Source organism: Eptesicus fuscus, chromosome 19, assembly GCF_027574615.1.
Source record: "Eptesicus fuscus isolate TK198812 chromosome 19, DD_ASM_mEF_20220401, whole genome shotgun sequence".
Classification (NCBI taxonomy): Eukaryota; Metazoa; Chordata; class Mammalia; order Chiroptera; family Vespertilionidae; genus Eptesicus; species Eptesicus fuscus.
In genome coordinates this window covers 3,738,929-3,751,531 of record NC_072491.1, presented here as the reverse complement: position 1 = coordinate 3,751,531, position 12,603 = coordinate 3,738,929, and the positions used below count along the sequence as shown (strand labels likewise).

Here is a 12,603-nt window from a genome sequence, read left to right as displayed (position 1 = left end):
ATATTTTCATGGGCCCCTAACGTTGTGGGGGGCCCCGGGCACAGGCCCACCGTGCCTGATGGAGAAGGGGGCCCTTCCCTCGACACCCACAGCAAGTAGTAGGGACAGGGGTCACCCACACGTTAATGCACGCAAGCATCCGGCGCACATTCACGCAGGGGCTCTGGGGGGAGGTCGCCACCCAGCATTTAACGCTCCTGGCTTGTGGAACGGGGTCCCCGGGAGGGGACAAGGCTGTGTAAGCAGACACACGGAGGGTTTCCGGTCTCGGAAAGGGGCTCTGAGAAAGTGAACCGGTCACGGGCAAGGAAGTGATGCAAGGGAGGAAAGTCCTTAGTCAGGGAAACCAGGGCGGTGAGTGTGCTCCGAGGCCTGCACGAGGAGGAGGGGCAGCTGTGGGGCCAGCTGGGTGAGGAGCCAGTGCAAAGGCCCTGGGGCAGGGATTGCCTGGGGGGCAGAGGAGGCCAAGGGCTAGAAACCCCGGATAAAGGAGGCAGGGGTGGGAGAGGAAGTCGGACCTGTCAGAGGGACATGCTGGATGCGCTATCGTCGGCCATCAGAAAAGTGATTCCATTCTACTTTCAGTGGGCCGATATTGGACTGTTGTAAGCTAGGAAGTGATTATATTGATTTATCTTTTTAAATAAGAGCGTTCTGGCAGCTCCGTGGAACACTGACTCTGGAGGAGTGACAAAGGAAATAGATGCCAGATTACGCCGCCGTGAGGTCCAGGGAGCGAGCGCGTACGTTAAATTGGGGTGAGAGACGAGGTATCGGTGAGAAATACCCAGATTTGGGGCGTGCGTTGGCTTGGCCATCGGGCATATGAGTTGGGAGCTCAGGGGAGAACGCCTGTGGGCACAGGTCTGGAAGGAAGCCAGGAAAATGCGATGTCGCCAAAGCCAAGGAGAAAAGCTTCTGAAAGGAAGCCGCGGTCAAGGGCCAATGTCACCGAGAGCGGAGGGCGATGAGGACCGCGATGGGGCTGCGGGCCTGGCAGGGTGCCGGTCCTGCGTGGCCTGGCTGAGGGCCGTTCCCGCTGAGTGACGGGCAGGGAAGCTGAGCAGAGGGGCTGCGGCCAGCGAGAGCGAGGAGGTGGGCCCTGCGCTTCCAGAGCCACACTCTCTCCACTGCGCCATCACCCCATGGACGCAGATGGCCCGGTGCTCGGGGGCACTGTGTCCCTGGCTGCTGCAAACCACCCGGAGGACGCCCCTCCCGGCCCCTCCTGGCCCCTCCTGGCCCCTCCTGAAGCCACGCCAGCCGCTCAGCCAGCCCCTCCCTCACCATCCGCACCCAATGGGCTGGTTGGTCCTTCTCGCCGCCGGGCATTCTCTGCTGCAAAGAGGTGTCGGGCGTGGCCCACCCCCAGCTCGACTGGAAGCCCCCAAAGGGCAGAGAACGTGGCCCGTGCTGTCCCCCGCTGCGTCCCAAGTGCCCCGCCACCCGTCGGCACCCCGCAGACATTGGTGGAAGGAGCCGTGAACTGAAGACCAGTCCCCGAAGCAAACAGTTTTTCATCGTGTCTCTCAAGCTGGAGACGAGCGTAACGGCTTCTGCTCCGACTCATTGACTAACCAGCGGGGAGAGGCAGTCCCATGTACTGTCACCCGGGCGTCGGCGCTAACCACTAAGTCGTTTGACGCCAACGTCAACCCCCGGCACAGGCAGGAATGTTCGCCGAATGAGTTTATAGACGGGCAGCGCGTCTTCGGAGGCCACACGCCAGAGCCGGACGCGAACCGGGATCTCTCGAAGTCCAGAGTCACGCCCCGTCGGCCGGGCCACAGGCATTGCGGGCCACCCTGACGCCCCCCGGAGTCGCTCCATGTGTCCGAGGGACTGTCACTTTGCTGTGGACATATGAGTGGCAGTCCTTTAACAACACACAGTCAGGCCCGGCCGGTGTGGCTCAGTGGTTGAGCATCGACCTCTGAACCAGGAGGTCACGGTTCGAGGGCACATGCCCAGGTTGCAGGCTCCATCCCCAGTCTGGGGCGTGCAGGAGGCAGCCGATCCATGGTTCTCTCTCATCATGGATGTTTCTCTCTCTCCCCCTCTCCCTTCCTCTCTGAAAACAATAAAAACATTTTTTTAAAAAGTAAAAAAATAAGTAAATAGTAAAACCACACGGTGAGGACGTGCCAATTCTGGATTGCCCTTCGCGAAGCCCCGCCGGCAGCAGGCCCGCCCAGGAGGCCGACTCGCCTGTAATTACAGCTGGTGGACGGCGGGCGGCGGGCGCTCACGTGGTGGCCGCTCCCTCCTGCTGACTCCATAATCGAATCCGGGACAGCATCTGTGCTTCCGTCCTCGCCGAGAATAGAGAGATGGGGGTCCCCGGGGCTGGGGGTCCCCAGCCATCTCCAAAACATGGACCAGCGGGCAAGGCCACGCCCAGCTCATCTCAGCAGCTCAGACACCCTTCAAGTGCGAAACTCATCGCAAGTTCACGGAAGCATATTTCAGGGAGTGTGTGTGTGTGCGTGTGTGCGTGTGTGTGCGTGTGTGTGTGTGTATTCTGTATGTATTAGATGCCATGGAAGCATATTTCAGGGTGTGTGTGTGTGTATTCTGTATGTATTAGATGCCATGGAAGCATATTTCAGGGTGTGTGTGTGTGTATTCTGTATGTATTAGATGTCACAGAAGCATATTTCAGGGTGTGTGTGTGTATATTTTGTATGTATTAGATGTCACAGAAGTATATTTCAGGGTGTGTGTGTGTGTATTCTGTATGTATTAGATGTCACGGAAGTATATTTCAGTGTGTGTGTGTGTGTGTATACTATATGTATTAGATGTCACGGAAGTATATTTCAGGGTGTGTGTGTGTGTGTGTGTGTATTCTGTATGTATTAGATGTCACGGAAGTATATTTCAGGGTGTGTGTGTGTGTATACTATATGTATTAGATGTCACGGAAGTATATTTCAGGGTGTGTGTGTGTGTGTGTGTGTGTATACTATATGTATTAGATGTCACGGAAGCATATTTCAGGGTGTGTGTGTGTGTGTATTATGTATGTATAGATGCCTTTCTTGCAATAGATCATGGTAAAAAAAATATCGCAAGTCCCTGACATGATAAACACTTGTGTGTTCTCTATCAGGTTTAGTAGCTCTTCATGTTGGGCCACATGTGCTTCAGCTCTTCCCTAAGAAATGCGTGTTCTAGCTAGAGCGCCAGAGAAGCCCTCTCTGCACCCTCTTCCTGTTCCCCCTCCCTCATCCCCTGCCGCGTGGGCACACCTGGGGTCAGCCATCCCACCCACTGCTCTGGCCGCTGCGTGGAGAGCCTGGCTCGGCAGCCCACAGGAGGCGCTGAGGGAGTGTCAGCCGGGCCTGCTGCCTGGTCACATCCCCTCCTCCCCTTCTAATCACAGCCCGGCCTGCTTGGAGCCGTCCTCAGACACGACTTAAACATGCCAGCGTGTCCTGATAAGGGCATTCCGCTGTTGACGCAGAAGCTGGAAATATGGAAACACACATCCCAGGACCAGGCAGGGGCCAGGGGCCTGGACCTCACACTCACAGCGGTGCCCTGACGCTCTGCCGCCTCCTCTTCAGAAAGGAGGACGCTGAGTCCTGGGGGGAGGAGGGGGCGGACGGTGCTCCCCAAGTCCCCCCAGTGCAGACGGGAGGGACGTGGGCACCAGAAAGAGAGGCAGAAAGAAAGAGGAGGGGCAAAAGGAGAAGAGAGGGAGCAGGAGAGAGGAGGAAGGAGGGAGGGAGGGGGAGGGAGGGAGGAGAGAAAGGGTATTTCCATGTGGACACACGTCCGCAGAGAGCCACCTGACTTCCCCGGCCGTCCTGCGCGAAGTGGCCCTGCCCTGCGGCTCTCACGCTGCAGTTTCTCATCCCCGCACCTGGCCCCTGCCGAGCGCCACCATTATTTGCTTATTTTCCGTCTCCACCCACCGGAACACGGGGCCCACGGGACGGGGAGCTGGTTTTCCGAGGCCGGGCCCGCCGTGTCCCTGAGAAAGTACAGCCAGCCATCCTGCCGACTGGCTGAGGCCGTGGGCGAGCCCCACGCCAGCTCTCCCCACAGCCCAGGCGGCACGGGCAGTCCCGGGAGTGAGGGCACAGGGGTGCGACCGTCAGCTCGCGATGGAGTCTCACTCCCTGCGGGCCAGGCACCGAGTGATGGCCACGGCACTGACCCGTGGTCCTCACCCCGCCCTGCGCGGGCCCCCACCTGCCCATCGCGGGCGCGGGAGGAGGCACCGAGGACAGCCCACACAGCTGGAAGGAGCAGAGCTGGGATCCACACCCGAGCAGTGTGAGCCGGCACCCACGGGCTGGGAGCCACGTCCTCCTGCTTCCCAGAGAGAACATTCCAGAGCAAGGTTCTGAGGAATACCTGCAGAATCTGACCAGGGAATTTTCCTCTCTCTCTCTCTCTCTCTCTCTCTCTCTCTCTCTCTCTCTCTCAGCAATTTGAGGAAAGTCAAGGCCGGACCAGTAGCAAAACAGCCTTCTACCGGGCGCTGCAGAACTCGCTGGGCGGCGAGGACGCGGACCCGGGCGTGCTGGCCGCCGCCACGTGGTACTACTCCCTGGAGCACTCCGCCGACGACTACGCCTCCTTCTCCCGGGCCCTGGAGAACGCCACCCGGTAAGGCCGGAGCACACGGCTCCTGCCCCCAGCCCTGACACCCCCACGCAGGGCCCGCGGTGGCCAGCGCGGGCCTCTGAAACGTATTCCCGTCACCCCCAAGGGGAGCAGGTGTGACCCATGTCCCCCTCCTCGCCGCTGACATTTGGACTAGAACGTTCTTTCCGGGGAGGGCTGTGCTGTGTGTCAGAGGATGTTTATTTTAGCAGGATTCCTGGCCTTGACCTACTAGATGCCAGTAGAGACCTTTCCACCTCCAGCTGTGACCACCAAAAAAAGTCCCAAATGCTGCCACATGACCCCGGGGGAGGCAGGGGATCGCGGCCAGAGCCTCGGGTCTAAGGAATCCTGGGCACAAAGCACCCTGAGCTCCGTCTTTTAAAACGTGCAAAGCTGTTCTGCTCTGCTCCATCGGCTGCGGTATTCATTGGTTTTTATCATAAAAAGCTTCGCTCCCAAATCGTTAAGTGAGACCGATGCTCTGAGATGTTTGTCTACAAGTCTCCTGGTCCTGGGACGCTTCCCCGTGGACACCAGCGTGTGACCACGGCGGCCGTAACGCAGACCGGCCATGCGCTCGCTGCAGGCCTGTGCGAGGGGCCTGGCGGCCGAGGGGCCGGTGCCGGGGAGAAGCCTCGGCCCCGCACAGCTGTCACCGGGCCCTGCCCTGTCCCCCTTTCTCCAGGGACTACTTCATCACCTGCCCCGTGATCGACATGGCCCGCCGCTGGGCCAGGAGGGCCCGCGGGAACGTGTTCATGTACCACGCCCCCCAGAGCCACGGCCACGGCAGGTAAGGGGGCTGTGTGGCCACGGCGGGCGCTGGCAAACGGAGGGGGTCTGGCGGGAGGTCCCCGTCGCTTCTGCTTCTGAGGTCCCCAGGATGGCCGAGAAAAGAGGGCTGGGACCGAGGGACAAGTCCTGACTCAATGACGGGGGACTCATCCCTCAACCTCAGTGAGCCTCGGTTTCATCACCTGAAAAATGGGTATAGGAGCAGCAGCCCCTTTCCTCCCGGTATTGTAGGAAGGGAGAGTCAAAGAGAAGATTCAGGAAGAGTCTTGGCATTGCAGTGGTAGCTCCTGGTGGGGGGAGGCCTTCATCCCCCGTGTCTGTGGCTCTGAAAACAGAAGGTGAGGCAACCACCTCATTGGACAGGTGGGGCGGGGGTCCTTTCCAGTCTAGTCCAAAGGCTCCTTGGGGCTCAGCGTTGCCATCTGCAAAATGGGAGTGGACGGGCGGGAGAGGCCACGCGCAGTGACCCTTCACTGGGCTCTGTGGGACCCTGCACCCAGGGCCCGGGAGGAGGAGGGCGAGGTGGAGGGCCCGGGCTGAGCCTGGGGGAAACGCCAAGGTCATGCCGTTTAGAGAGGTATAAAAGGGCAGTGCGCTCGGTCACCTTTAAGGTGCCGTCCACCTCTCACCCCTGTCATTTTGGGGGGTAAGAGGCAGAGATGGTGGTCGTGCACAGAGGCGGGAAGTGTCCTGATGAGAGCAGCGCCTCTGGGCCGACCACCGTGGCTGGAAACCCGCTCTGACTCTTACTAGCTCGGTGACCAGGCAAGTCGCTTAACCTCCTCGCTGACTCCATTTCTTCATCTGAGAAATGGGGGTGGGCGTGGGAGTGCCTGCTTCAGAGGGTTCCCGCGGTGACGAACGTGTGGAGCAGACGGGCCCGGTGAACTGGAAGTGCTACGTGTCCCGTTGTTCTTGTCCATCGGGACGCGTCCCTGGCAGCGCTCGCGCCTGCGTCTTCTCGCCCCGCCACCGCCTGGGGGCTGCCATCTCTGTCGTAGACACTGAATCAATGAATGAATCACAGAACCTGATTTGTTGGCACGTTTCTCTCGCGCTGCCCGGGGGCCGTCGGCCCTCTCATCGGTTCCTGGCTCAGACCTACAGACTGAAACTAGATGCGTGTGCCTTGCGTGTTCAGCCATCTGTCTCTGCCTCTGTTCTGTGAGCGTGCATCAGCTTTCCTGGCATCGCCACTGAACAAAACACAGTAAATCACCGCCTTCTTCCTGACCGGCGCTAATGCATCCCAGACCCGCGTGGCTCGGGGACGGCTCACCTGGGTTACAGATGGGAGTTTTGTCCTGAAATTGAGGGGCAAACTCTGTGAGGAAGGACCTGACTTCTTTTCAATGGGTAGGGCTCTTGGGATTAAAAATCTACCCAGGCTCCATACAGGAAGTGGGACCACTCTTTCATTTTGGGAGAAGTGGCTCAATACGGTGGAAGAACACATTTTTTTTTTAGGTTAATTCCATCTTTTCCACTGAGAAGTTCTCTTAATTTGAGCAGATTCCTGTACCTCAACTTCCTTACCTGTGAAATGGGCACACTTACAGCTGCTTCCCAGTGGGAAAGTTCAAGTCACTGGGCATTAAACACCTGGCACGTCGTAGCTGCTCGTTATTGGTTATTTTCTCTTTAGGAAAAAATAAGGTTCTGAGGAGAAGAAGAAGAAAAAAAAAACTTAAAATGACTAAGGACACAGCAATGTTCCGTCTTTATAAGTTGTCTCAACCCTGGAAAACAAGACCATAAATTCTAGACGGCGGACATGCTGCGCACCACATTCTAGATAGCTCTGTGCATTCCGGAGGCTTTTAACGGTTCACATTCCAAACGCTATCTTCCTCGTGGGCTGTCTTGGTGAGTTCGCTGGAATTAGCAAACCGAAGGAAAGCATAAGTGGCTGGATTCTTGACTCGGGGCCGCTGCTCTGGCCGCGTCCTGTGGGGGGAACGAGATTATTTCCCAGCGAAGATGGAAGTGAGGCACTTTCTGATGCTGACCGCTCGGATTTCGTGCTATAGAACAGCTGTGGCGTGCATTCTCTTCTATCCTGATTCATGGAACAGTTACCTTCTGCGTTCTATGCCCCAGACCCTGTTCTAGATCCTAGCGATGGAGCCGTCTGTAAGCCTCCTGGAACTAGGACTGTAGTCAGGGGTGGAGTTGATGGCTGTCCAGGGTCAGGGTGCAAAGAACAGACAACACACACAGAGAGAAACAAGCAGCATAAATCCGGATAACTGCCCTGGGGAGGAGAAAGGGAAAAGGTTTGGCATGTTTGAGGATGAGAAGGAGGCCAGGAGCTGGGGTGTCCTGAAGAGAAGGAAAGTGGTTGGAGATTCAGGGGGAAAGAAGATGGGGTCTTGCAGTTCGCATAGGAGTTGGTAAACAGCAGCAGGCCAAAAGGTAGTCTGTCATCTGAGTCTGGTGGGAAGGCATTGGAGATTTTTAAGAAGGCATGGTGTACAGAATGCCCACTGGTCTTTTCTTTCATGTCCAAAACACAGCTCTCTAAAAGCCAACTTTAAAAAAAAAAAAAATAGAACGTAGACTAGAAACCCTCTTTTCCCCTGCAACGATCAGTTAGTTAACCGGAAAATCCAATTAAAATGGGGACCCATGGTATGTGGGTCAGATAGGTCTATGCCGCACCCATTTCATTTTAATTCTACGCCTGCACACACGTCCGTCGGCATGGTTTCAGCGCAGGGTCAGAGGCCGGGCCGCGAGGCTGCTTGGAGCCCTCGCTCTGAATTGCTCAGAAGCCGCAAACCCAGGGCTTGCTCTACCACTGCCGCTTGGCGTTCTTGGCAGTGGGGCCTCCGCCGGCTGCGGGATTGGGCTGTGATTATCACAGCACACAGCGGCATACACAGGTCAGAGGCAGACACGCAACTCCCTGGTGAGAGTCGGTGCTTCGGGCCAGGAGAGCCTAGCCCTGCTGAGCAGCAGCTGCTGAGCTTTGTGCCGGGACTGAGAGGCGCGGTGGGCCCAGCCAGTCCCCTGGGAGCGTCCACGGCGCAGCCAGACGTTAGTCACCGGCTGTGCTGGGCCGCAGGGAGTCATGGGAGAACTGCGAGTGTGTCACTGGCGCCGGGGGTGGCATTGTATTATTTTAAGTGAATTGGGGTGCTCACTTAAAAATAATTTTTTGTTTTGTTAATCCTCACCCAAGGATATTTTTCCCATTGATTTTTAGACACAGTGGAAGGTAGAGGGGGAGAGACACAGAGAGAGAAACATCGATGTGAGAGAGACACATAGATCGGTTGCCTCCCACACGTGCCCTGACCAGGGCCTCAGATCGAACCTCCAACCGAGGTACGTGCCCTTGAGCGGACTCAAACCCGGGACCCTTCGGTCTGAGGACCGACGCTCTATCCACTGAGCCAAACTGGCTAGGGGTGGGAGCTCACTGTTTAGAGAGCTGTGTGATGAACCCTCTTTAGAACAGAAGCCGGTGTCCATTCGCCCGGGGGCAGGATGTGGACTGGCGTGAGTTACCTGTGTCCAGAGAAGCACACTCGCAGCCTCTGTGTGCGAGTGACCCCGCAAAGCCTCCGCCCCCGAAATAACAGCGTGGGAAGCGGCGGGTTTTCGTTCCTCCTGCTCCCCAGTTCCCTCCGGAGGAAGCTGTCAGAGATGCCAGCTAGAGATAAGGGGGGTACAGTTTATGGGGATGAGGTCAACAAACTGCCTCCTACGGACAGAGCAACCGGGAAAGAAACCTCCGGAACAACAGGCTCTCCAATCAGTCCAACCAGATGGGCCGAGTGCATGGCCTCACGCAGCACGAACCTCTTGAACCATCACCCTTAGAAGAGCCACCTCAGTGATGCAAGAAAGACCCCACCCACTCTCTCCTCACTGCCAGGGGGCCCGGCTCAGCCCCCTTCCCAGCGCAGGTCACTGTCGGCCAAGGTCAGGTGCATTCTTTCCATGACACCGTCTCAGCCACTGTGCTGCCTCATGAGCCCCCATGTTCGTGAAGGAGGGTCCCTCGTGCGGGGAGCGGAGCTCCAGCCGGAGCTGGTGCACTGACTGTGTCGGCTCTGAAGCGTGGCCCTGGCCTTGGACTTGCTGGGGTGCGGGCTGCGGGGCGGGGGCAGGCAGAGGGAAAAGCCGGCCAGAGGGGCGTGGGAAGGACATGACTCACTTTTGCTGGCTTTGAGGACAGAGGAAAGGGGCTGGGGATGGTGGGCGCTGGGCACTAAGAATGGTCTCCAGGTCATAGCCAATGGCTGTGCCACAGATCTGTCCCACGGGGCGTGGACAGAAGGCCCATCAGCTGCACTCAGCACCGCACGGGCAGCCTAAACGTAACAAGAGAACCGTCTTCGTGGGGGAGGGATCCTGGCTGGGGCTCCTTGGTTTTCTCCCGCAGTGCGCTGCTCCTTTAACTCCTGCTTCTCCTCCTTCCCGTGTTCCCTCAGCCTGGATCTGCTGGCCGACGCTCAGTACGCCTTCGGGCTGCCCTTCCACCCTGCCTACGGCGGGCAGTTCACCCCGGAGGAGCAGAGCACGGCGCTGACAATCATGCAGTACCTCTCCAACTTCGTCCGATCCGGGTGAGTGGGCCGGGGGCCGTCGCTGTGCACCCCGCCCCTCCACACCCAGGGGCCGGCGATGGACCTCCGGCGGCAGACCAGTCTGCCGGCTCTAGGCCCCTCCCACCAGGTGGTGGACCAAAAAGGCGTCCCGGAGCCTAGCGATGGGGTCCCGATGAAAGGACACCAGCACAGAGAGGGGCCGCGGCCTCCTGAGCGGCCAGACCCCCGGAAAGGCCGCGCCCATGCTGCTGGGTCCTGAGCTCACAGCTCCTTCCCCTAGAAACGGCCTGGGTGGAGTCAGGGCCTTCCCACCTTTAAGCATTTGGGGTGCAGCCGTGAAGGCTGCTTGGATGCCTAAGGATGAGCGAGTGGGTGGGTCCTCTGAGACCAGGTGCGAGCGGAAGTGATCCCGAGGGACGAAAGGAAAAAGCGTTTCCCTCATGCGTGTGTCCTGCTGCTCATTTCCCCAGGAACCCCAACTACCCTCACGAGTTCTCACGGAAAGGGCCCGAGTTCGCAGTCCCCTGGCCCGACTTCGTCCCTGGCGCCAACGGGGAGAACTACAAGGAGTTCAGCGCCCGGCTCCCCAATCGACGGGACCTGAAAAAGGCCGACTGCTCCTTCTGGTCCAAATACATCCGGTCCCTGACGGCGCCTGCAGGTAGGGAGCCTGGAGCCGGTGCGGGCCAGCGGGAGGGCGGGCGGGGGTGGATCCGCAGCACCTACTGTGCGCACACTGTGCATCAGGCCCGTCTGAGCCTCTGGGAGCCAGTGGGCGCTGGGAGGCCATCAGCACCTCTCTCTCCCGTGAGAGCTCACAGGCGGGGGCTCCTCTCGGCCAAGGCCTCCTGTTCTGTGGGGGCAGGAGAGGGAAGTGAGAGAGAGAACACTGGGGGGCGGGGGCTGGGAGGGCTGTGGGACAGTTGAAGGGGGAGAGGAGGTAGGACCTGGCACCTCAGCCTCGCTGCCCTTGGAAGACTGGCCAAACGTCTTGGAGAGTGAGTTCTGGGCAGGGGAGGGGCGGGCATTCTTCCTCTTTCTGTTGAAATGGACTTCCTGTTGAAGAGAACTTCCTGTTGAAGAGCACTTCCTGTTGAAGAGAACTTCCTGTTGAAGAGATGTTATGGAGACGATAAAAGGATCCATAATGAGGGCACTAGGGATATCGAGATAAATGCGATGCCCTAAAAGGCTTCTGGGAGTGATGTAATGTGGGGGAAGTCCTTCAGCTTCCTGGTGCATGCTGGGAGCTGCAGGAGGGTGGGGGGGGGAGGGGGCTCCCAGGGCAGGTGGTGCTGGGCTGAGCTCTGCAGAATGACGGCAGGTCTTCGCGGGGAGACCAGTGAGAGTGGAGCATTCAGCAGGGAAGTGACCTCGTCCGACATGTTCTAGACTCTCAATCCCACTCTTACCTTCTAAGACCCAGAGGCTCTCTGGCGACGACCCCGAGTCCTGTCCTGCCCGTCGCATGTCCCTCCTGCCAGGCAATCTGAAAAGGCCCCGCTGCAGGGCATGTGTAGGGAATGCGCCTCAGAGCCCGGGGTCTCTTTGGGTCAAAAAGAATGAGTGAAGGAGGAGATGTCGGGTCAGGATCGGACCAGCCTTGCCCTCATGTTTCAGATGAAGCCAAGGATGGGCTGTCAGCGGGGAGTGAAGAGGCGGACCAGCCGGCTGGCTCTGGCCTGAGAGAGGACCTCCCAGATCCAGGCTCCAAGAGCTACAGCAAGTGACCAATCCCACACACCCTGCCAACCCCCCCCCCCGCACCCCCCCCCTTCCCAGGCTGCCACCCTGGGCTCCTCGCTCTCTGGAATAGCCCCTGGCCTTCAATAAAGTGTCAGCATGCAGTGAAACAGTGGTGACTCTGATGTGTTCCTTCACGACCGCCCTCGGGAGATGCCGAGCTGTGGACTCATCCTCTCACCTTACGCGTCTGACTGAGTTCTGAATCCCAGGCTGCTGTTCCCGCCCGTCAAATGGTTACGCAGCATCCTCCGAGCGCCAGGCTCTGTGCTGGGGGCTGGGGAGGCGAGAGCCCCGCCCTCTGGCGGGAGAGGAGGGCAGGTGAACAGAAGTGACACGGGATCTGGGGGTCCATGGAGGGCAGGCCCCGGAGTCCGACCTACGTGTTAGAAGGGATTCTCTCGTGAAGGTGCTAGGAAGGAGGCAGGAGGCCGCGAGGGAGAGACTGTGAGCTCTGAACCGAGGCGGGGAGGGTGGAGACGCGGGGGGAGCACACTCAGGAGCCATTCAGGAAGCAGGATGGGCAGGACTTGGTGGAATGCGAGGGGACCCGTGCCAGGAGACAGACTTAGGGCCCCGGCTTTCGGTTGATCTGGATTCCCCCAGAAGCAGCTGATGTGATCATTCACCCTCTGTGAAGGCAGATCTCCTCTTACAGCTTCTCTCTCAATCTCACACACACACACACACACACACACACACACACACACACACAACTAAAAGCAGGTGGAGCTGATCAAGAGTCCTTGTCATTTACATGGCACGTCATACGTGTGTTTACACACGTCATCTCATTTGAGCATAGACCAAACTCAGGGATGATTCGTAAGTTGGGGCTGTCACCCCCGTTTGCAGGTACGGAAGGTAAAGCTCAGAAGGGTTGAGG

The 12,603-nt window shown here is 58.5% G+C and overlaps 1 protein-coding gene across 1 annotated transcript in view; it reads left to right on the top strand.

Moving 5' to 3' along the window:
- The window catches only part of TG (thyroglobulin), a 158,235-nt gene extending 146,531 nt beyond the window's left edge, over window positions 1–11,704 (top strand). Inside the window, exons 44-48 of the mRNA XM_054708536.1 lie at window positions 4,439–4,620; window positions 5,306–5,413; window positions 9,858–9,992; window positions 10,445–10,635; window positions 11,595–11,704. Coding sequence (XP_054564511.1) covers window positions 4,439–4,620; window positions 5,306–5,413; window positions 9,858–9,992; window positions 10,445–10,635; window positions 11,595–11,704 — 726 coding nt within the window. The remainder of the gene's footprint in view (window positions 1–4,438; window positions 4,621–5,305; window positions 5,414–9,857; window positions 9,993–10,444; window positions 10,636–11,594) is intronic.
- The last annotated feature ends 899 nt before the right edge of the window (window positions 11,705–12,603 follow it).